The 21,980-nt window shown below is 32.5% G+C and overlaps 2 protein-coding genes across 3 annotated transcripts; one reads left to right on the forward strand and one right to left on the reverse strand.

Moving 5' to 3' along the window:
* Nucleotides 1–14,364: 14,364 nt before the first annotated feature.
* LOC142532821 (uncharacterized) lies at nt 14,365–18,571 on the forward strand. Of its 2 annotated transcripts, XM_075639318.1 has the most exons (9): nt 14,365–14,574; nt 15,054–16,193; nt 16,273–16,363; nt 16,472–16,629; nt 16,723–16,774; nt 16,970–17,052; nt 17,145–17,238; nt 17,370–17,592; nt 17,685–18,571. In XM_075639318.1, exons 2-9 carry the CDS (start codon nt 15,153–15,155, stop codon nt 17,737–17,739), a joined length of 1,797 nt encoding a protein of 598 aa, XP_075495433.1. In that variant the 5' UTR covers nt 14,365–14,574; nt 15,054–15,152; the 3' UTR covers nt 17,740–18,571. The 2 variants fall into 2 exon arrangements, with proteins under 2 accessions (XP_075495433.1, XP_075495431.1); XM_075639316.1 differs by having other exon boundaries at nt 14,372–14,574; nt 17,370–18,571.
* LOC142532822 (histone-lysine N-methyltransferase ATXR6-like) lies at nt 18,027–21,169 on the reverse strand. Its single transcript, XM_075639319.1, has 6 exons — nt 20,827–21,169; nt 19,995–20,069; nt 19,664–19,893; nt 19,462–19,562; nt 19,172–19,384; nt 18,027–19,066 (listed from the first exon to the last, which is right to left on the reverse strand). The coding sequence occupies exons 1-6, from the start codon at nt 21,095–21,097 to the stop codon at nt 18,907–18,909; spliced, it is 1,050 nt and encodes a 349-aa protein (XP_075495434.1). The 5' UTR covers nt 21,098–21,169; the 3' UTR covers nt 18,027–18,906.
* Between the last annotated feature and the right edge of the window lie 811 nt (nt 21,170–21,980).

Below are 21,980 nucleotides of genomic sequence, written 5' to 3' on the forward strand. Positions count from 1 at the left end.
TAAAAAAAACTTATATATGTTCCGGGACATGATTCTCGTTTTGTTATATTTGAGGAGTCGAATGATCGATGTTCAAACTTTAACATTGAGATGGAATTTGGGGAGATAATGTTGAAATCTGAATTTTTTTTTTATTCCATTGAATGATGAAATTGGAGATATGGTGTTGAAATATGATTTTTTTTTTCTATTGAAATATGAAAAAATTACACATAATTTTTTTAAAAAAAAAAAAAAAAATTCAATTGCACGTGGAAAGATCAGTGTGCAAGGTCATCCGCCCTCGGAGGCTGATGATTTATCGCGGCGGATGAAGAACGCTCTTAAACAATCGCATGGCTTCATCGGCCATTTTACATGGATGATTTGGCCATTTGGGGGGTTGGGGAACTTAATTGGGTTCTTTCGTTCTTTGCGATTTGAGTTCTCGACGATGTCAACATTATTCCAGTTATCATATATGATTAAAAAAATCAATAATTATAATATGTTAAGAATTTTTCTCGATGTCTCTGACGACCCAAGTGTTTAGAGTTCACTAAATAATTGTGTTTTGTAAGAATAAGATGGGTGGTAGATCTATAAATTTCTAGAAAAGAATTACAATTCCAAATGAAAATAGTTACTTTTGACAATCAGTATGGTAATTGTGTTGGGTTTCCATGTGAAAGAATTTGATAAAAGAGCATACAGAATGTGACGGATGTGAAAATTCAATTAAAAATAAATATTTACTTGAAAGAGAGGGTCCCGATACCTTGTTCTTAATTGTGGCTGGACTTCAAGATTCTTTATATATCAAGCAAAATTCCTTTACTACTACTGTTAACTCTTTCATTTCAAAAATAATCATAATAACAAGATAGTTTAACAAATCATACATATCTATGATTTCAACGCAAAAAACTCATGTAAAGCAGTTTCACGGGTCAATTTTATGAGACGGATATTCTATTTTGGTCACTCGTAAAAAAAATATTACCTTTTATTCTAAATATGAACATAGTTAACTACTCTCACTGAAAAAATAATTAAAAAAATGAATGTCACATCAAATTAATTTTAGATTATTTGTCACAAATTATGGTTATTTTTTTAGATGATTGAATTTGTATCTATTGTACATCAAAAATTACGGAAATAAACTACTTAATTTTGTACATTTAAAATTGCAATTTGTTCTTTTTCTTGATATTTCGAATCTTTGGCCTATTAGTCGAATTCTTTATAACCTTCCATTTTTTGGTGTGGAATAAATATATATAATAAAGAATTAATTCTCTCTTCTTCTTTTGATGAAGGTGATATTCTGATTTATGTGTGTATTTGAACAATAATTATTGAAGAATAAATGCTTGGTGGAGAATTATTAAGCATTAATCCTAGGAATAAAACAAAGTTTTAATAATAATATGTCGAAAAGCCTTAATGTGTCGGCCACCATATAAATGGAATTATTATTCAACTTTTAAAAACTTAAATAATTTTTTAAATCAAGATATTCATAAAATATCGATGTTGGAAACATATTTAACCAAATTATATATTTCAAAATCTTTTTCCATGTAAAGTAAATATAATTTATATACCCAAATTATTTTCGTGAGTGTATATTTACGTACATGCAAAGTGCACACATATATATAAAAAAAATTATAAATAATATAGATTGATGTCGGAATACAGACTAGTCATCTTATATTTTTAAATGTACTAGAAAATAATATAATGTTTATTTTACTTAAGACAATAGATCAAAAAAATATCTAATTGTGCCTTTCCAAAAAATATCTAATTGTTGAAAATAATATATTTGAATGTTGAAAAAGTAATAGTTGAATATTTGAATGTTGAAAATAAGAGTTGTAAAAATTAGAAATTTGTGTGTGATGATGTAGGTAATGATGTATTTTATTTTTAGATTATTTGTAAAGAAATTCTATAAATAGGCTCACCATTTGTGAAGAAATTCGCAATTTGAGTAGAGAGAAAAATATTATAAAGTGTGTTGTTTGGTAAATTTTGAGAGTTTGATATTTTTACTTTTTACCATAAATTTTTACTTTTTCACAACACGTTATCAGCACGAAGCTCTAAAAGTCCTCCATACTTTTCCAAGCTCCAAACAGAAGAAAAAAGTAACAAAAGTAATAATATTTATTTTACTGTTATTTATTTATTGTGTATATATTTAATATATAATATAATGTTATTATTAGAAATAATAAAAATAAAATTTTCAAAAACTTGTTATAAATCCTGGGAGGATGTTAAGACGACATCCCACACTCCCGGTAAGGGATACGACAAGTATAAAAGCCTATAAAGTTTTTTAAAAAAATAACTTATTACACTACATTATAATAATGTGATATGATATACATAATTATGACTAATATTATATACACCATATTATTACCATAAAATTATACAAATACATACATTTATTTTTTTGTATACTAACGATCATAAACGGTAACAAAACGGCTAGTTTTGCCCTATAAATATGATCTCACAAACTCTTTCAATCACTCAAACTTTCTCCTATTCTCTAAAAATTATTCTTCATCAAATTTTCGAAGAAAAAAGAAGATGGCTTTCTCAAGGTTATTTTTAATTATTTTGGTTATCATACTCACGAGTCTTTTATTTATCGGAGAATATCCTCCTCGTGTGTTTTCTTTATTTTTACAAATGCTTGTACTTGTTGTTTATCCATTACTTTGTATTGCAATATTCATTAACTAATAAAATGCATCGTAATTTTTTTTAGCACCACCATGTCAAATTTGACAAAGCTCGAATTTGTTGCGCTCGACATCACGGGAAAAATATGCCATGGACTCTCGATGTAGAAATGCATCTTGAGTCATTAGGTCTAAGCGAGACCATTAAAGAAAATGGTATATCTTCATCACAAGAAAAAGCAAAAGCTATAATATTTTTGCGTCGACATCTCGATGAAGGTTTGAAATGTGAATATCTCATCGAAAAAGATCCCATGGCTCTGTGGAAAGGATTGAAAGAAAGATTTGAACATATAAGGGAAGTTATACTTCCGACCGCCCGTGATGAATGGAATATGTTAAGATTCCAAGATTTTAAGAAAGTCAGTGATTATAATTCAGCGATGTATCGAATAATCTCGCAGCTAAAATTTTGTGGACATGAGGTTACAGAATCGGAAATGCTTGAAAAAACATTTTCCACGTTTCACGCATCAAATATAACTTTATAGCAACAATATAGAGTGCGTGGATTTGCGAGATATTTTGAACTCATCGCCTGTCTTCTTGTGGCGGAAAAGAACAATGAGCTATTAATGAGAAATCATCAGTCCCGACCCACTGGATCAACAGATTTACTGTGAGTAAAAATGAATTTAAACCTGGAAACCAAAATCAAATCCAGAGACAAGGTTTTGGTCGAGGTCGAGGTCGAGGTCGTGGTCGTGGACGTGGACGTGGACGTGGACGTGGAATTGGTCGTGGTCGTGGTCGAGGCCGTGGTTTTGAAAATAATCGAGATATTTACTTTTATAACTCATCTCAAAAGAACGTCACGAACCGTCCACAGAAAAGGCATCATGAGAACATGAGTGTTAATGAAAATCACTCGAAAAAATTTGAAAGTTCTTGTTTCAGATGCGGCATTCCAGGACATTGGTCTCGTATTTGTCGAGCCCCTGAGTACCTTTGCAAGCTCTATAAAGAATCGATAAAGGGGAAAGAAAAAGAGACCGACTTCACTGAACGAAGTGACCGTTTGAGTAATTCAACTCATTTTGATGCTGCTGATTTTATGAATGATTTCTCCGGAAATGATCAATATGTTGGTGGGATAGAAATGAACAATATTGATGCTACAGATTTTCTCAATGATTTCTCTGAAAATGAACAATATAATGGTAGAATATAAATGTACAATAATTTATTTTTCATGTATTCATATAATAATGTTTTATTGTACAATTATGATATGTGTTATATTTACATATGTATTGTCAGTAATTTTATTTCATTGCATATTTTTTTTTTAAGTTCAAATATGGAAAATGCTATGAGCAAAGCTGAAGTTTGCATACCCGATAGTGGTACAACGCACACTATCCTCCGAGATAAAAGATATTTCTTGGAACTAAAACCAACAAAAACAACGGTGAATACAATATCAGGTCCTGTAGACTTGATTAAAGGATGTGGTAAAGCACAATTTTTGTTACCTAATTGTACAAAATTTTTGATCAATGATGCTTTATATTCACCACAATCGAAAAGAAATATGTTGAGTTTTAATGATATATATTCTCATGGGTATGATACTCAAACAATGAATGAAGGGAATGAGAAATATATGTGTCTTACCACATATAAATCAGGAAAGAAATATATAGTTGAAAAACTATCAATGCTACCTACTGGATTGCATTATACATATATAAGTCCAATTGAATCAAACATGGTAGTTGATAATTCTTCAATACTGATCAATTGGCATGATCGATTAGGACATCCTGGTTCAATAATGATGCGAAGAATTATAGAAAATACACATGGTCATCCGTTGAAAGACCAGAAGATCTTTCAGAATAATAAGTTTCAATGTAAAGCATGTTCTCTTGGAAAACTTATTATAAGACCATCACCAGCTAAAATCCAAACTGAATCACCAATGTTTCTTGAACGTATTCAGGGTGATATTTGTGGACCAATCCATCCACCATGTGGACCATTCAGATACTTTATGGTATTGATTGATGCCTCCAGCAGATGGTCACATGTATGTTTATTGTCAACTCGAAATGTTGCATTTGCAAGATTACTTGCTCAAATAATAAAATTGAGGAATCAATTTCCCGATTATACAATCAAGAAAATTAGACTTGATAATGCTGGTGAATTTACTTCCCAAACTTTCAATGATTATTGTATGTCTATGGGAATCATTGTTGAGCATCCTGTTGCTCATGTACATACACAGAATGGATTGGCTGAATCATTGATTAAACGTCTGCAAATGATTGCTAGAACAATGATTATGAAAACAAAGCTCCCTATTTCTATACGGGGACATGCAATTTTACATGCTGCTTCATTAATTCGCATCAGATCAAGTGCATATCATAAATACTCCCCATTGCAGCTTGCATTTGGTAAAGAACCAGACATTTCTCATCTGAGAATTTTTGGATGTATGGTGTATGTGCCTATTGCACCACCGCAACGAAAGAAAATGGGACCTCAAAGAAAGGTTGGAATTTATATCGGTTATGATAGTCCATCAATCATTCGATATCTTGAACCTCAGACATGCGACGTGTTCACAGCACGTTTTGCTGATTGTCATTTTAATGAGGAAATCTTCCCAATGTTAGGGGGAGAACAGAAACATACCGAAAAAGAAATTACATGGCATGTATCATCATTGTTACATATGGATCCAAGAACAAAACAATGTGAAAAAGATGTACAACAAATTGTGCACTTGCAAAGAATAGCAAATCAAATACCAGATGCATTTGCAGACACAAAAGGGGTAACTAAATCATATATACATGCTGCAAATGCCCCTGCTCGAAATTGAAATTCCGAAGAAACAAATTGAAGATACTCATGATGTCATTAAACGCCTGAAGCGTGGAAGGCCAGTCGGTTCCAAGGATAAAAATCCTCGAAAAAGAAAAATCATAGAGAAACACGATGATCACAAAATAAAGAATGATGTTCCTGAAGAAACACATAATGATCACAAAATAGAGAATGGTGTTCCTGAAGAAACACATGATGATGAAAATGTTCTGTCAGAACCACAAACTGACGAGAATCATGAAATCTCTATCAATTATATTAATACTGAAAAAATATGGAACCGAAAAGATATAGAAGAAATTGATGATATATTTTCTTATAATGTGGCAATCGACATCATAAATAATAATGAAGATCATGAACCAAAATCTTTTGGTGAATGTAAAAATCGGCAGGATTGGATAAAATGAAAAGAAGCCATCCAGGTTGAATTGGATTCGCTAAATAAACGTAATGTTTTTGGACCTATAGTCCTTACACCTGAAGGTGTAAAACCTGTTGGATACAAATGGGTTTTTATTCGAAAGCGAAATGAGAAAAATGAAATAATAAGATATAAAGCTCGACTTGTTGCGCAAGGTTTTTCTCAAAGGCCTGGAATTGATTATGAAGAAATGTATTCTCACGTGATGGATGCAATTACGTTTCGGTATTTGATTAGCTTGGCGGTATCTAAAAATTTAGAAATGCGTCTTATGGATGTTGTTACAGCTTACTTATATGGATAACTTGATAGTAATATATATATATGAAAATCCCTGAAGGATTTAAGATGCCTGAAGCACAAAGTTCAAAACCCAGAGAATGTTATTCTGTGAAATTACAAAGATCATTAAATGTATTAAAGCAATCCGGTCGAATGTGGTATAATCGACTAAGTGATCACTTGATGAAAAATGGATATGTAAATAATTCAATATGCCCTTGTGTTTTCATTAATAAAACAACATCTGGATGCGTAATTATTGCTGTATAAGTTGATGATTTAAACATCATTGGAACGAATAAGGAAATTTAAGAAGTTGTGTCATACTTGAAGGAAGAATTTGAAATGAAGGATCTTGGAAAAACCAAGTATTGTCTGGGTTTACAAATTGAACAAAAAGAATGTGGAATATTTGTTCACCAGACAAATTATACAGAAAAGATCCTTAAACGTTTTAATATGGATAAATCAAATCCTTTAAGTACTCCAATGGTTGTTAGATCATTAAACATAGAAAAAGATCCATTCCGTCCATGTGAAGATGATGAAGATATTCTTGGTCTAGAAGTACCATATCTAAGTGCTATCGGTGCCCTTATGTATCTTACAAATTGTACAAGGCCTGATATATCTTTTGCCGTAAATTTATTGGCAAGATTTAGCACATAGCCAACAAAGAGACACTGGAACGGAATTAAACATATATTCCGTTATCTACGAGGAACGACAGACTTGGGACTTTTGCTAATCCAAGTATAATTGGTTATGCCGATGCTGGATACTTATCTGATTCACACAAGGCACGTTCCCATACTGGATATGTATTTACTCGTGGAGGCACTACAATTTCTTGGCGTTCACAGAAACAAACGCTTGTAACAACTTCATCAAATCATGCCGAGATTATTGCACTACATGAAGCAAGCCGTGAATATGTGTGGTTAAAATCAATGAGCCAACATATCCAAATCTCATGTGGATTATCATTCGACGAGAAGCCTGTGATACTATATGAAGATAATGCTGCATGTGTTGCTCAAATGAAAGAGTGATACATAAAAAGCGACAGAACTAAACATATTCCTCCTAAGTTCTTCGCATTCACCAAGGAGCTAGAGAAGAATAAATGTATTGATGTTCGTCACATTTAATCAAGTGAAAACTCATCAGATCTCTTCATAAAGGCACTTCCTACATCAATATTCAGAAAGCACATATATAATATTGGGATGCGCAATCTACGAAATTTGTGAAGAATTTTTCGTGTCAACATGAGGGGGATTTTACGTGACTGCACTCTTTTTCCCTTACTATGATTTTTATCCCAATGGATTTTTCCTAGTAAGATTTTTAACGAGGCAGTACAAAAACACGTAATGAAGACATCATTGTATCATGATCATAATCACAAGGGGGAATGTTGAAAATAATATATTTGAATGTTGAAAAAGTAATAGTTGAATATTTGAATGTTGAAAATAAGAGTTGTAAAAATTAGAAATTTGTGTGTGATGATGTAGGTAATGATGTATTTTATTTTTGGATTATTTGTAAAGAAATTCTATAAATAGGCTCACCATTTGTGAAGAAATTCACAATTTGAGTAGAGAGAAAAATATTATAAAGTGTGTTGTTTGGTAAATTTTGGGAGTTTGAGATTTTTACTTTTGACCATAAATTTTTACTTTTTCACGACACTAATTTTGTTTGTGTGTATATAATATTAAAAAAATATACCGACAAGTTGCAGAAGATATTATATTATATTAAAAGGGTGAAGGGTTAAAAAAGAATCTGGTTCTGTTTGAAGTTGGGAAAGAATATTTTTGGTATTTTACAGTCTTATTTTGTAGCTTAATTTAGTGCTTCATTCTTACACATTCCCTAGATTTCAATAATAATAAACATATATATAATAATAAATATATATTATAAACTTTAAAAAAAATATAAATATTATAATTGTTACTATGATTAAGGTCAATGTACACTCTACATGCATGTACATGGCGATGCTCAAATTGTGTAGAATTTAGGAAATATGATTAATTAATTAATTAGAATTATATATGTTTGATTACTAATATCGTAATAATATCTAGGTAGGTTTCATTTCACTACGCTTCATCTCGTGGATACATGCATGCATATATGGAGAGACTCAAATTTTGGAATAAACTAAAATGTTAATTTCAATATAAAATATTTTAACGTATAAATTTCATGTACTTTCAAAATATGATCATTACTTTAGAATAACAATCTCAAGATTCCTAAGTTGGCCATCGATATCGTCTTATTCTAAATGATAAATTATTCAAAATCTTTTGGGAACGACAATTTCCTAATATGACGTGATTACGTACAAGGTTTATAAGAATTGAAATAAACATGGCTACAATAAAGGATGAAAATTGAATCCGAGGAGATGTACATAAATAGTATTTGCGAAAGAGTGATGCTACATGTACATCTATATTTGTAAAACACAAAAAAATCAATACAAAAATTCAATTTGTCAAAATCTCACTATATATTGAATACAAAATTTCGCGATGTAGCAATAAAATCTCGCGATATAATGGTTGTAAATATCGCTGTAACGATATACTGGTTGTACATTTAGCATTATTCTTTGCAAAATAGTAGTCAGTGTTAGTTGTCTCACATCGGTCGGATAAAATACCTAGAAGTTGTATATATGGGCTTGTACAATCCTCTCCCCTTGAACTAGCTTTTGCGGTTGAGTTATATTCAAGTTCCAATCTTAACATGTTATCAGAGCTTAGGTTCCATCGTTATATGTTGGACCATCTGTTTTGCCCATATTTGGGTTATTTGTAAAGTTCACGCTCCAAATGTTCATTCATGGGCGTGAGGGGAGTGTGTTAGTTGTCCTACATCGGTTGGATAAAATACCTAGAAGTTTTACATATGGGCTTGGACAATTTAATCCTCTATCTGAGCTAGCTTTTGGGATTGAGTTAAGTTCAAGTTGCAATCTTAACAGTAAGATTGATTCGAATCTAAAGCTTGTAAACTATATATTGAGGTACAATAATTGTCTGAAAGACATTTCAAGTTTTGATGAATTTATAAAATACGAGAAAAATTGAATTATCAAATCAACAAATTTTTACCCTTACAAATCATCGTTTCTAAGGGTCGCTTATGTTGAATATTAGAGGATTGCTGATCTACCTTACCGAAATCTTGACGGACATTAAGCACTCATTATTCGAGTGTCGGATAATGTTTTCTCGCATAGGAACAAAATTTGAATTTTATCAAGTGTCGAATCACGTGCACTACTTGTCTGTACTATTCTAAGAAAGACGAAAACATTTCGTAGCTACTTATTATTTTTGGAAACGGCATTGGTTGTACATACAAAAAGAGTCGTTCAAATTTGAACATTGCTATCTCCTCTGTAAATAGACCAAACCTCAAGACTCGAGAATCTACACACTGATCTGCATATACTTACAGAAGTCTTGAAATTCTCGTTGATCTAAGAGTTACTGAAATTGTTCAAGTTCAGTTTGTGTTAGCTAGGAGTTTCAATTGGTCATTACTAAGCTTTATTGGAACGGATTTTTACAAATCGATTGTAATTGTAAAAGTCTTGTATTGTAATATTATCTTTCTGAAATAGTTAACTATATATATGTTGATTTGAATTGTTGTACGGTTTAAAAAAAATAGAGTTGAAACGTTATCAACAACTATATTTTTTAAAAAAAATGATTAGATGTTTTGACTTGTAGTGGATATCATGATTGCTAAATGTTAATTAAGTCTTTGTTCTTCATTAATTGTTCTTGTGATTTGTTCAGCTTTGGCTAAATCTCTACGTGAAAAGGATCCCACAAACTAATAAGCCTTTCGAATTATTGGGAATTAAAGTCAAGATAACATGCATTTAATTTCACTTAAACTTTGTCATGATGCAGATCATAGATCACCTTAATTAAAAATATTATTTATCTTTTAAAAAAGATAACTTCAATATTCGGAATTCATTGTACCTCTCCGTGTTTGTCCAAATCAAAGGGAACAACCAATGGAAAGAAATATTAAAATAATATTATGATAATCACTTTTAACCAATGTGGTTGATTAAATGGAAACAAGAGTAATAAATACTAATCACTTTTGACTTTGTTAACCTTGGTTTCACTATCACCTTAGACAATGTGGTGTTACGCCTAATAAATTAACATCGCTTTACATAAGTTTGTCCAATCTTGTTCCACAAAATATTTTTAAATAATCACTTCATAATTCTCATATTTTTATTGGACATTTCTAATTAATATATATTAGAATACATTTGGATCATATATTTGGGTGTGTTTGTTTTAAACACAAATCTCAAATTTAGCTTTAAATAAAAGGACAAAAAAAAAATGAAATCACACTTTTGTCAACACGTAACCTTTTTTAAAAATCGATAGAGCACACTTTTAAAAAATTCACAAAAATTCATATGAGATCGTTTCACCAGTCAATTTCACAAGATTGATTTTTATCTGAATCAACACATAAAAAAATATTAATTTTCATTGTATGTATTGATTCGGTCGACCCTTCTCACCGAAGACGTAGTCCAAAATTTTTTTATTGTCACTAGATTTTGAGAATTAATGTTAAGTTACCTACAAATGAGGTTGGGACAAAAGTATGTGGATTATTTTTTGTATTGTTGCTTTAGGAGGGGGAAATTTAAAAGGGAGAACGGGGAATATGGTTAATCATGCTTCGTATACATCAATTAACTTCATATTTTCTTTTCCATTAATTTTTTTTTGAATGATTCTTCTCCATTAATTTTTTTTTTTAAATTAAGAAGTCATTTCCATTAGTTTTCAAAGGCCTAGAAAGATGATGTATATGTCAAGAGTCACATAAAAATATTCTCATTCAATACGCGTTATTTTTTAATTTTGAGGGGTGAGGTTTTACATGGACGTATTTGGGATTTATGTGGTCTGAAATATATATCAAGCTTTTGTAGTATTTTTTTCATGATTTGAGAATTCGCACCCCATTTTTTAGTACGCATTGTATATATTTTTTGACAAACGCAATATTTTGTAAACCACGTTGGTCAGATAAATCACATTGGACAAGTCGTGTGAGACAAGTTCATCCGAGAAAGTATTAGTATGGAGAATCGAATGTCTGAACATTAGCTAAACGTTCACCTATATCACCATTCCGAATACTCTTTCAGAAGTTTTGTATTATTTTTTATTTTATAGTAGATTTTCTTTCTCGTCTCTCCCAATGGATTTGGCGGGCCAAGAGTCGGGGATCATTGTATTAAGCTACTCCTCGATGAATTTCAGAGAGTGCAAAAGATTATATTTTGATATAAACAATTTAAATTTTTTGATTGTGAAAAAGTGAAGAAAAAAAGAAGAAGTGAGATAGTGTTTGATGAAAACAAAATCGAAAAAATTATTATTATTTAATTAAATTAAGTATAAGTAAATGCAGAATTTAAGAAATACATCAAATTGAATTTTTACAGGTCGAAATCCAATAATTTTTTTTAAATGATTGCAAATATTCCCTAAGTCATATATAGCCGTCTAAATAAAATCAATAGTACTAAAGTCCCACATATGAAGTTTTAGCTACACATATTTCAAATGAAGACCTACATAATTTGTTGAATTACTTTCAGATTTTTCTATATAAAAAAACTCGATATCATGTAATTAGACGTGAAGAATTATTTAGTCTTTTAACTATCAAGAATTATATAGTCTTCTAAAAGTATATGAGGATTTGCTGATTTTAAAAAAAAAAATCAGATGATGAAAGTTTATATATATATATATATTTAAAATTATTGGAGTGCAATAATTGTCACTGTCGGTTAGAGTAATCGAAACGTTGTGTTTGAGTTGTTGTGCGATTTAAAAGATTAAGATTATACTATTACCGTTGTTCATATATCGACAAAAGCTCGATCATACATATACTGTGAAAATGTTTTAAGTATATATATATATATATATAATTGTCCACAATTTGGTTGGCCCACTCATGGGTTTGAATCTATCTCCTCTTGTTTTATAGGGCAGCCTTCAAGTTAGACCGTGAAAGGCATTGCTTTTTGACTCTTCGAATAGAATACATATTTGCCCCTCAGATCTGTTGGTCTTCATCACTTGTTTGAGATTTTATCATTTCATGTTTTTTTCCAAATAATCTTTGGTCAAACTTATGTATCTTTGCTAAGCAATCAAATTGATATATAATTTCAAATTATTTAGCCGAATTCTTTAATTTATTATATCAAAGATTTGTGGTTAAGATAGGTTTCCATTAAAAAAAATGTAACATATGAGAATAAAGTGATTATCTGACACTCTATTTTATGTTACATATAATTCATAATTTGGAGCGTAAATAACATCGATAAAAACAAAAACAAAACTAGTAAGTAAAAAAATTATCACACGTAAAATTTGTGATTTTAAAAATTTATTTTACTTAGATATGTATTAGAATGTTATTTTACATTTTAATGTTGGACTAAATGATTTCCATAATTCAAGTTAAAACATGGAATGAAGTTAACTACTGAAATCAAGACTTGGTTGTCAAAATATTGAAATTGACTTCAAAAAAGGAAGCTATTTTGTCCCATTCTTAGCAATATTCTACCCTCGAATAGATAATAATTATATTTAATATTTATTTAATATTTACTTAAGAAAATTTTGTCCATGAATTCACCTGATTCAATATTCTTCGAATCTTCAATATTAGTATAATTAATTTTTTTTTGACTTAATCAAAATTTACTCATTTTCTAATTTCTTTTTTTTAAACCATCTACTACGGGTTTAATTAATTGAGTTGGATCAGAGGTCCGTCTCACAAAATTGATCAATGAGATGATCTCATAAGAGTTTTTGTTTTGTTTTTTTTTTTAAAACAAAAAATAATTATATCTTTATATTTTCTCCCTAATTCAAATTCAAGTTCAGATCCATCAGCGTAGATTCAATGGCTTCATTGGTTCAATTTCTTTATGTTATGTTAAGAACCGACCCGTTTAGGCTAATGATGAGGATTGGATAAGTTATATGATTTTCACGTCCAGAATAGGTGAGTCGATACTTACACTCAATATGTTATTATCTGTACTTTATTTATAAATAAATTTCACATATTTTATACATGAAATCAAGTGTAGATTACACTAAATTAAATGTAAATACCAACTCCTCCAATCGAGCTTGAAAACTAATACACGAGTCGAGTCGAGTCGAGCTGAGTTCGAGTATTTTAGTTTTTTTTAGTTGAGTTACAGTAGTATGATACTCGAGCTCAACTCAACTCGATTACACACCTAGTTTGGACATGACAAGCCTTCATCCAATTTATGTATAGATCAATGGATTTGAAAATCTTCAACTTTGATTTTATATGTTTTCTTTTCTTAATAATAATACATAAAATCTCTTGTGAGATGGTATCATTATTCAATTTTATGAGACATGTCTTCTATTTGGGTCACTTATTAAAAAATATTATTTTTTATACGAAAAATATTATTTTTTATTATAAATATAGACATAGTTGACTTATATAACGAATAAATATTCATGAAACTATTTCACAAAAAACATACTCATAATAATAATAATAATAATATGTTTTATTTCAAATCTTTAGTTTACGTGTTTATTTGAAATCCATCTTTTAAGTTTCTTATCCAAAATCAAATCAACTATTCTAAACAAAAAACGATAAAAGGAAGTCCAATGAATTCGAAATTCACCAATTTAAACTTGACAATCTAAACACAATCATTTTTTTAGCTCGGATAAAGTTTAAATTTGTTGAAATTGAGTTTCGAATACGGATCTCATCCTAAAATTGACCAAAAAAATTGGGTGTGTAATTATTTTGTACTCTATAGTACACCCACAGAACACACACACAAACAGAGCTCTAAATCTCGTTCCTCCGGCCACCCATTCCCGAATATCAAGGAATTTCTGCCTTTTGTATTCCAATTTGTGTATTTACAATTCAAACCCCTCTTCTTTTCAGTAATTACAATCTCATCCCTCTCTCCTCCCTCACACGTATTTTTAATGGTCATCTCTCTGCGATGATCCTTTTTCTAGAGAGTGTCCACTGCCAACCTCTGGATCTTTCTGCTTCAATTCAATCTCATAAAAACAGAATCAAACCCGTGCGGAGGCAGCCCTCTCATCTCTAAAGCTGTTTGATTTTCCCATTTGATATCAGGTGCCTGACTACGAATTTTGATGAATACCACTTGCATACATTTGTTAACTTGTCTGTTGCTAGAGATTTTCAAGTCAATTTTGTGGTTGGAGTGGGTAAATATGTTAATCTATTTGTGGGTTTCCGTTTTATATGCGGAATTTTTCTGGGTTTTTCTGGGGGAAGATGGGTTTATCTTATGCAGCCATAAATTAATGAAACCATAAATTAATGAAATAGATTGGAAAATGCTTCCCTTTTAATGGTGGGGAATTAATTTTGTAACAGGCCAAATTCGATGGGTGGGAATTGGGATCCATGTTGGATCTATTGTTCTTTTTGTTGCTATTGTTAGTTAATAATATTAGTTTAATGTTCTGGGCTGGCTCTTATTATTTATCTCTTTGTTTATTATTTTACTGAAACCTTGGTCTTGGTGCTCATATTTGTATATTCAGTGTTATTTTCTTAACTTTAATTGTTTCTCTTTGTAAACAAAGGTTTTTACATAAGAAAGCAGTAAGCACATTGCCTGTTTCCTGGAAGTCAGTTTCGTGAAGAGGGATTTCAAGTTTTTCATGGGTTGAACTCGAGGAATCATGGATAGCTTCAGTGATGACACCGAAGAATCTAGATTTTTCGATGCCCTGGAGCACATTGCATCAGAAACCGATTTTGCTTCTGATATTAATAACTGGGAATATGATGTTTGGATCAATACTCCCCAAAGTGTTAGCGATCGCCGAATGAAATTCATTAGATGGATGGGATTGTATTCTAATGATTTAGAAAAAGAAAATTTTCTTGATGAATATGACAGGCCAGAAGGTGGCGTTTTCAAGGGTGATATGGATAGAATTTTGGGTAATAGTGGAGCTGTTCTAAGAACCTCGGGTATCATAGATGAGCTTTCTTCAAGCCAGTCTTCTATATCAAGTTGGAATACTGATGATTTAGAATTGACCCAGGGAGCGAATTTAAGTAAATTTAAAAGTAGGGAGTTTGAAAAAGTTTCACAATCATCTCCCCAGGTTCATCAACTTGTGCAAAGAGAAATTGACGTTCATGGCAATAGACCAAGAACGGTGAATAAATTGAGGAATAAATGGTTGTGTAAATTGCGATCCGTTACTTGTTTGATGAATGGAAATGTGAAAGAAGATGATGTAGAATTGAATAGTTTCAGTCAAGGTCAAGGCTCGAGGTTTCGGAGAGTCAAGGTTCGCCATAGTCGAAGAAGGTTGAAGGAGCTCTCGGCCCTTTTCACGAGACAAGATATCCAAGCTCATGAAGGGACCATATTGACGATGAAATTTAGTCTTGATGGACAATATTTGGCTAGCGCCGGTGAAGATAAACTTGTGAAAGTCTGGCGAGTAGTGGACGATGAAAGATTAAATGAAAGGGACATTCCAGATGTGGATCCATCATGCGTGTACTTCTCGGTGAATGAACTTTCTGAATTGAGTCCTCTCATTGTGGAAAAAGATAAAATTAACAAATCCAATACTCTGCATAGAACACCCGATTCAGCATGTATTGTTTTCCCTCCAAAGATTTTCCGATTACAAGAGGTGCCTTTGCATGTGTTTCAAGGACACTGTGGGGAAATCTTGGATCTCTCTTGGTCGAAGAATAATGTATGTTTTGATTATGCAAATTTATTGAATACATTTGAAATTTGATTAATTACTCTGTGTTTGCTTGTTTCTTGTGCAGCGTCTTCTCTCATCGTCCGTTGATAAAACAGTTCGGCTGTGGCAGCTTGGAGTAAATAATTGCCTCAAGGTTTTCTTGCATAGTGATTACGGTATTCTAAAGCTAGAAAATCATCTCTAATTTGGAGAATGACGTAATAAATGAAGTATATATATTGTTCCCTTACATTTTTCGGCTCATGAGCAATTTATCTCTGCAGTAACCTGCATTCAATTCAACCCTGTGAATGATGATTACTTCATCAGTGGTTCAATAGATGGGAAAGTTCGAATTTGGGCAATTGATGGTTGTCAAGTTGTCGGATGGACTGAATCAAAGGATATCATTACTGCTGTCTCGCATCGACCTGATGGGCAGGTCCGTAAATGCTGGAGCTCTACATGTTAGATGACTATATCTTCAAAATTGGTGAGGTATGCTGAATTTGTTATTTCTTTTCTTGTTCAATAGGGTGGTGTTTTTGGCTCTATAACTGGAACCTGTCAATTTTTCGAGATATCAGGTAACTTTCATTAGAATCTTGGAGAATTCTATTTTTTAGCTGCTTGTTTGGATTATAATACTTGTTCCTTAACCTAATAAACCATTTTAGTGCTAGAAATTGATTTTGCTCTTAATCAACGTATGGTCACAATATTGATAATCACTTATGGATGATGCTAACCGATATTTGATGGCTTTCATGTTACTGTGTCAGATAATCACTTGCAGTTGGAAACTCAAATATGCTTAACAAATAAAAAGAAGTCTTCACCTTGTAAAAGGATAACGGGCTTTCAGGTCTCTTTCAGTTGCTTTTTGATATTTCTTTGGTCTGTAATGTTAGCTCAAAATGTTAAATTTCTTTCCGATTTTATTTCTTGTGGCCGCAGTTTTTACCGCAAGATCCTAGCAAATTATTGGTTACTTGTGCTGATTCACAAGTCAGAATTATAGATGGAATCAATGTAATTGCCAAGTTCAAAGGTACATGATGCTTATGTTCCTTTTATTAGGTTCCCTCGCATCGTGATCTAGAAGCATGGATTCTAAGAAAATATTAACTCTTATTTGATTTTTTATGTCTTGTACTATCTTCAACTCTCGCTTCCTGCCAGGCTTTCGAACTTGTGGAATCCATTTATCTTCATCATTTACTTCAGATGGAAAACATATTGTCTCGGCCTCAGAGGATTCAAGTGTTTATGTTTGGAACTACATTGGTCAGGAGGAGAATTCCTTTTTTCACCCTAAAGCCATAAGATCATTCGAGTGTTTCTCTGCCGATGCTTCTGTCGCCATACCATGGCCTGGCTCGAAAACCGGGAACACAATGGACAGGTTGCAATCAAGAAAACTCCCTGGTAGTTCAATTAATTATTTGCCTTTCTCGCCATCCACCCGTTTCTTGTTGAGCCAAGAATTTTTCGTAGACTCCAGCTCAAAGGGATCAGCAACTTGGCCGGAAGAAAAACTTCCTGCTTCTGATCATGAGGCCGAATCATCAATGAGCAAATCACAGTACAAACTTTTCAAGAATTCTTGGCAGAATCTATCGAGTTCTCATGCATACGGACTTGTCATAGTTACTGCTGGCTGGGATGGACGGATCCGATCATTTCACAATTATGGGTTACCAGCAACCCTTTAAGATAAGGAGACGAGAACTGCTAAAAAGTTGGATATAATCACTTAATGACTGGTAGCTTTTGCCAATGATCCAGCTCTGGTTTGTGAAGCAAATTAATTGCAAGCTAGGCTGGCATTTAAAGCTATTTTTGGCATTATTTGGCCATTGGGTCCCTCCAAATGATGCATGAACATTCAAGAATGTAGGGTCAATTGCAGTTGTCAATAGCCAAATATGAAAACGGGAACGTGGTTACTAATAATTTATGAGCTGGGATTGACGATTGAATTTCACCATTATGTCTCCCATTTTGACAACAGTGAAGGTTACTTACCTGGGCTTGTAGAAAGGGACAGTTCTAATTTACCTTTTTGTGCGCCGTTTCCAGTAAGAAAGCTGATTTGTGCTTTCGGCGTCTCGGGGGCAGTCAATCAAGTATACGTTCGGGTCATTCCTGGATAATTGAGGCTCCTTTGTACGACAGGGATGATACAGCAACGGTTGAAGATCAAGTAAATTTATTTGAAAAGAATTATTTTTAGGTGTCACATTTGAAAACAGGTAGCTTTGTACATGATTGGTTAGAGTTTTCATGATTTATACATGCTTGTAGCATGGTCGCGGTTTTTGAGGTTCTATAGAAATAATGCCAGCGGCAATCCTGATTAATTCATTTACACCATTGCCGGATGCATGTAAATGCGTTCAAAAGAGCTGGAATTAAATACATCAAGCTAAAAAGGGCCTCAAAGATGTGGGTTAGATTAATTATGAAGAGGTAGGACTCATTCGTACAAGCTGAAGCCTTCTTCGGAAGACATGATTGTTTTAGTACAGCTTGAAATTGATACCTTGTACGGCTTTTTCGTATAATTTTCAAAATATAATTCAATTAAAAAAATGCAGAAATAGCACCCCAACGAAATATGCCCATCAGCGCTTGTGAATTATTACAAGTGAATCCACTGCTAAATGAGAGGATCAAGATTTGCTTCTCAGGTTTCTTGGTAAGTTCCTACAAGAAGTCAGACGAAGTGCTCAGTCGGGTATTCATTTTCGGATCCGTTGTAGTCGTAATATAGTCTTTCGCCTTTCTTGATGTCTCTGCTAGCAATCAACAGGACTCGACATTCGCCATGGACATCGAACCTCAAACATTTAACGTTCTGCTTCTTCTTCCCACCTCTGCATCAAAAGATATCAGAATATATTATTACTATGACATTCATATTTCGAGCATGTGCAAGACTGACTGCTTGTCAAAGATATAAAAAAAAGTGTTATTCATACGGTGTATGATTGTTGATGCCATTGATAAAACGAGCAATATTACTGCGCTTGTCGGGGCAGATGACGAGACTTTTCGAAGGATTTGAAGCAGTGAGAAGGGTCATTATACTATCTCCTCCATCATGTTGCCGATTTGTTAGGTAGTCAACGTCTCCTACGTATTCTGTAATTATCGTCAAATCTCGGATGTATCTATCTGCTTCTACCGTGAATCTGTCACAATTTAGCGTAACAAATCAAGCCACCATCATAGAACATATGACCATGACAATTCACACAGGGGTACCTACCCTTCTCTTGGATCAAACACAACCATAAGTGGCGGCCATTCCCCTCGTTCTATCATGTTCTTGCAAAGAGTCAAGGTTTCTACATCTTCTTTTGATAACACCTTAAATATTTCAATAAAAGAGAATCAGTTATACATAATGAAACTGGCTGACACAAGTTTACTTGAAAGAAACACAGGATGAAACCTCGAATTAATATTACCTGCATTCCATCTCTTTCAAGTACAGCACGATTAGCTGACCTTTGTGCCATCCCGGGAACATAAGTCAGTTCACTACTGAACTCTGTTCCAGTTACCGTTAAAGCTGTGGCTAGAGATGCCATTTGTTCCAATCTCTTAACAGGATCCTCACTTGGATTGAAAGGCAACAACTTCCTACTTTTCTTAGACATCACTAAGCCACTCGTTCTCTTTCGTTTCTTGTAACAATCTAGTGGAACAAATTACAAATAGAATAAATCATTAAGAATGTCGGCTATCGTAAGCTTGAGCAAGAACCAGGACTAGTAAATTCACCGAGATGGCTCTTACTTAGACTTTGAGTTGGTTGAGAGGATCTTTGAACACGGAAAAAATCAAGAATCTTGGTTTGCACAAGAGGGAAACCTGCTTGTAAGTTGTCAATAAACAAAATTAACTTGGCAGATCTTGTCAAATGGCAGTACAAGAAGCAAGAATAAGAAATGCAAATGAACGACCCACAATGAGATTAGATCACCTAGAGATCGCTTAAGGATTTTGTAAAGCAAGCATTTCAGCCGCTAAGGATGTCCAAAAATCAGATTAATCTCCATTTTCTTGTAACAGATTCGTAGACCATCATCCAAGCAATATGAAAAGCTCTAGTCTGTATTAGAGTTGTGATTCCAAGGACAATAAAGCTCGCTAATTTATGATAAAGTACTACTGCACTTCAGTAATTCGTAGAACCAAATGCGTCAAGATGAATCTTGCATGATAAAGGATTACTACTATAATAAAAAACTTGACAATTACCCAACTTTATGAACTGATCATTACTTTACACAGATTAAAGATGTTCAAGACAGAGCTACACTGTTTGTTACAGAATCAAGGTTGGACAAAAAAATATTATCGATAGATTATGACAAGTAACATGATTTAAAGGGTAAATCCTATACCAAAAGAAACAATCTTGGCTAATTCTTAATTATACCGCGTTTCTTTGATTTTAATGGGAAATCATATAGAATCTTTACAATGAACAAAACCACAAATGGCAATCCAAATATATAAATAATATATACACTATTATCTCATCGAACACAAAAACCAAACCTCCTAACACAAAGATCCCAGAAATATGCACAAGAAAAACAAAACAAACATGCGAGAAAGTCACCTCTAACTTGGTTGCGATTAGCACAGTAAGGGCAAAACCAGGGTCCTTTAGGCACCGCAACAAGAATTGGTCTGATACAGAAGATGTGAAATCCGCGGTCGCATTTGTCGCATAGCAAAAGCTCCGCCGGGTACTGATCTGACCCACATTTCTCACAACACACATCGTCGTAATCTTCCAGCTCTTCTTGCTTCGATTTGGGTCTTTTCCTGGATTCGGGCTTCAAAGAATTTGGATTCGGAGCCTGGGTTCTTTTCTTCAATGACACCATTGTTGACGGAGGAAGATTAGCTGCAGAATCAAAGACTGCGTGTCTGAGTGTGTGAAGATTTTGTAAGGTTGAAAAAGCCCGGGAATGAAAAGGGCTTCGCGCGCTGTACTTCATTTCGCGGCAAAACATGAGAACACCGGTGACGATGCCACGTGTCAATAATTACTCTCGTTTATTTATTATTATTTTTCTCCCCAAAGTAAATTATTGTTATTATAATTTTTTTTTACATTTTTATTGATGTGGGAAAACTGAATTTTATGTTTAAGAGTTCATTGATTAGAAAATCAACAAGTCGACATATATATTATTTTAATATTTTAGTATCTCAACATAATTTATCAAACATTTTTTGGTTTTTGAGTAATAATCTCACCAACAATTATACAAAATCCAAAAATTTTTTATGTTAATATTTTGAATTTTATATAATGATTGTTGATGTCTAATCATTGTCATTGTTGATTAGAACAATCGAAACATGGTGTTTGAGGCGATGTACGATTTAAAATTTTGAGTTATATCGTTATCACTAACTATAATTTTTTTGTAAAACCTCAAGTGTTCGGTCCTACAATTGATATCGGAATCAAGGTTACGAGTTCAATTTTCATTGATTGCAATGATAATAATTATTGGAAGAAAGATGATTGGGATGCAATAATTGTCTATGTTAGGTAGAACAATCGAAACTTAGTTTTATAGATGTTATATAATTTAAAATATTTGAGTTATTATGATATCGTTAGTTATAATTTTTTGTAAAGCAACAACCTTGTGATTCGACGTTGTTATCTCTAAATTAAATATATTATATTATATTAACTAAAATTTGTTTTGAAAATAATTTGTGTGAAAATTTGATTGAGTGAATTAATAATTT

Source organism: Primulina tabacum, chromosome 18 (assembly GCF_025594145.1).
Source record: "Primulina tabacum isolate GXHZ01 chromosome 18, ASM2559414v2, whole genome shotgun sequence".
NCBI lineage: Eukaryota > Viridiplantae > Streptophyta > Magnoliopsida > Lamiales > Gesneriaceae > Primulina > Primulina tabacum.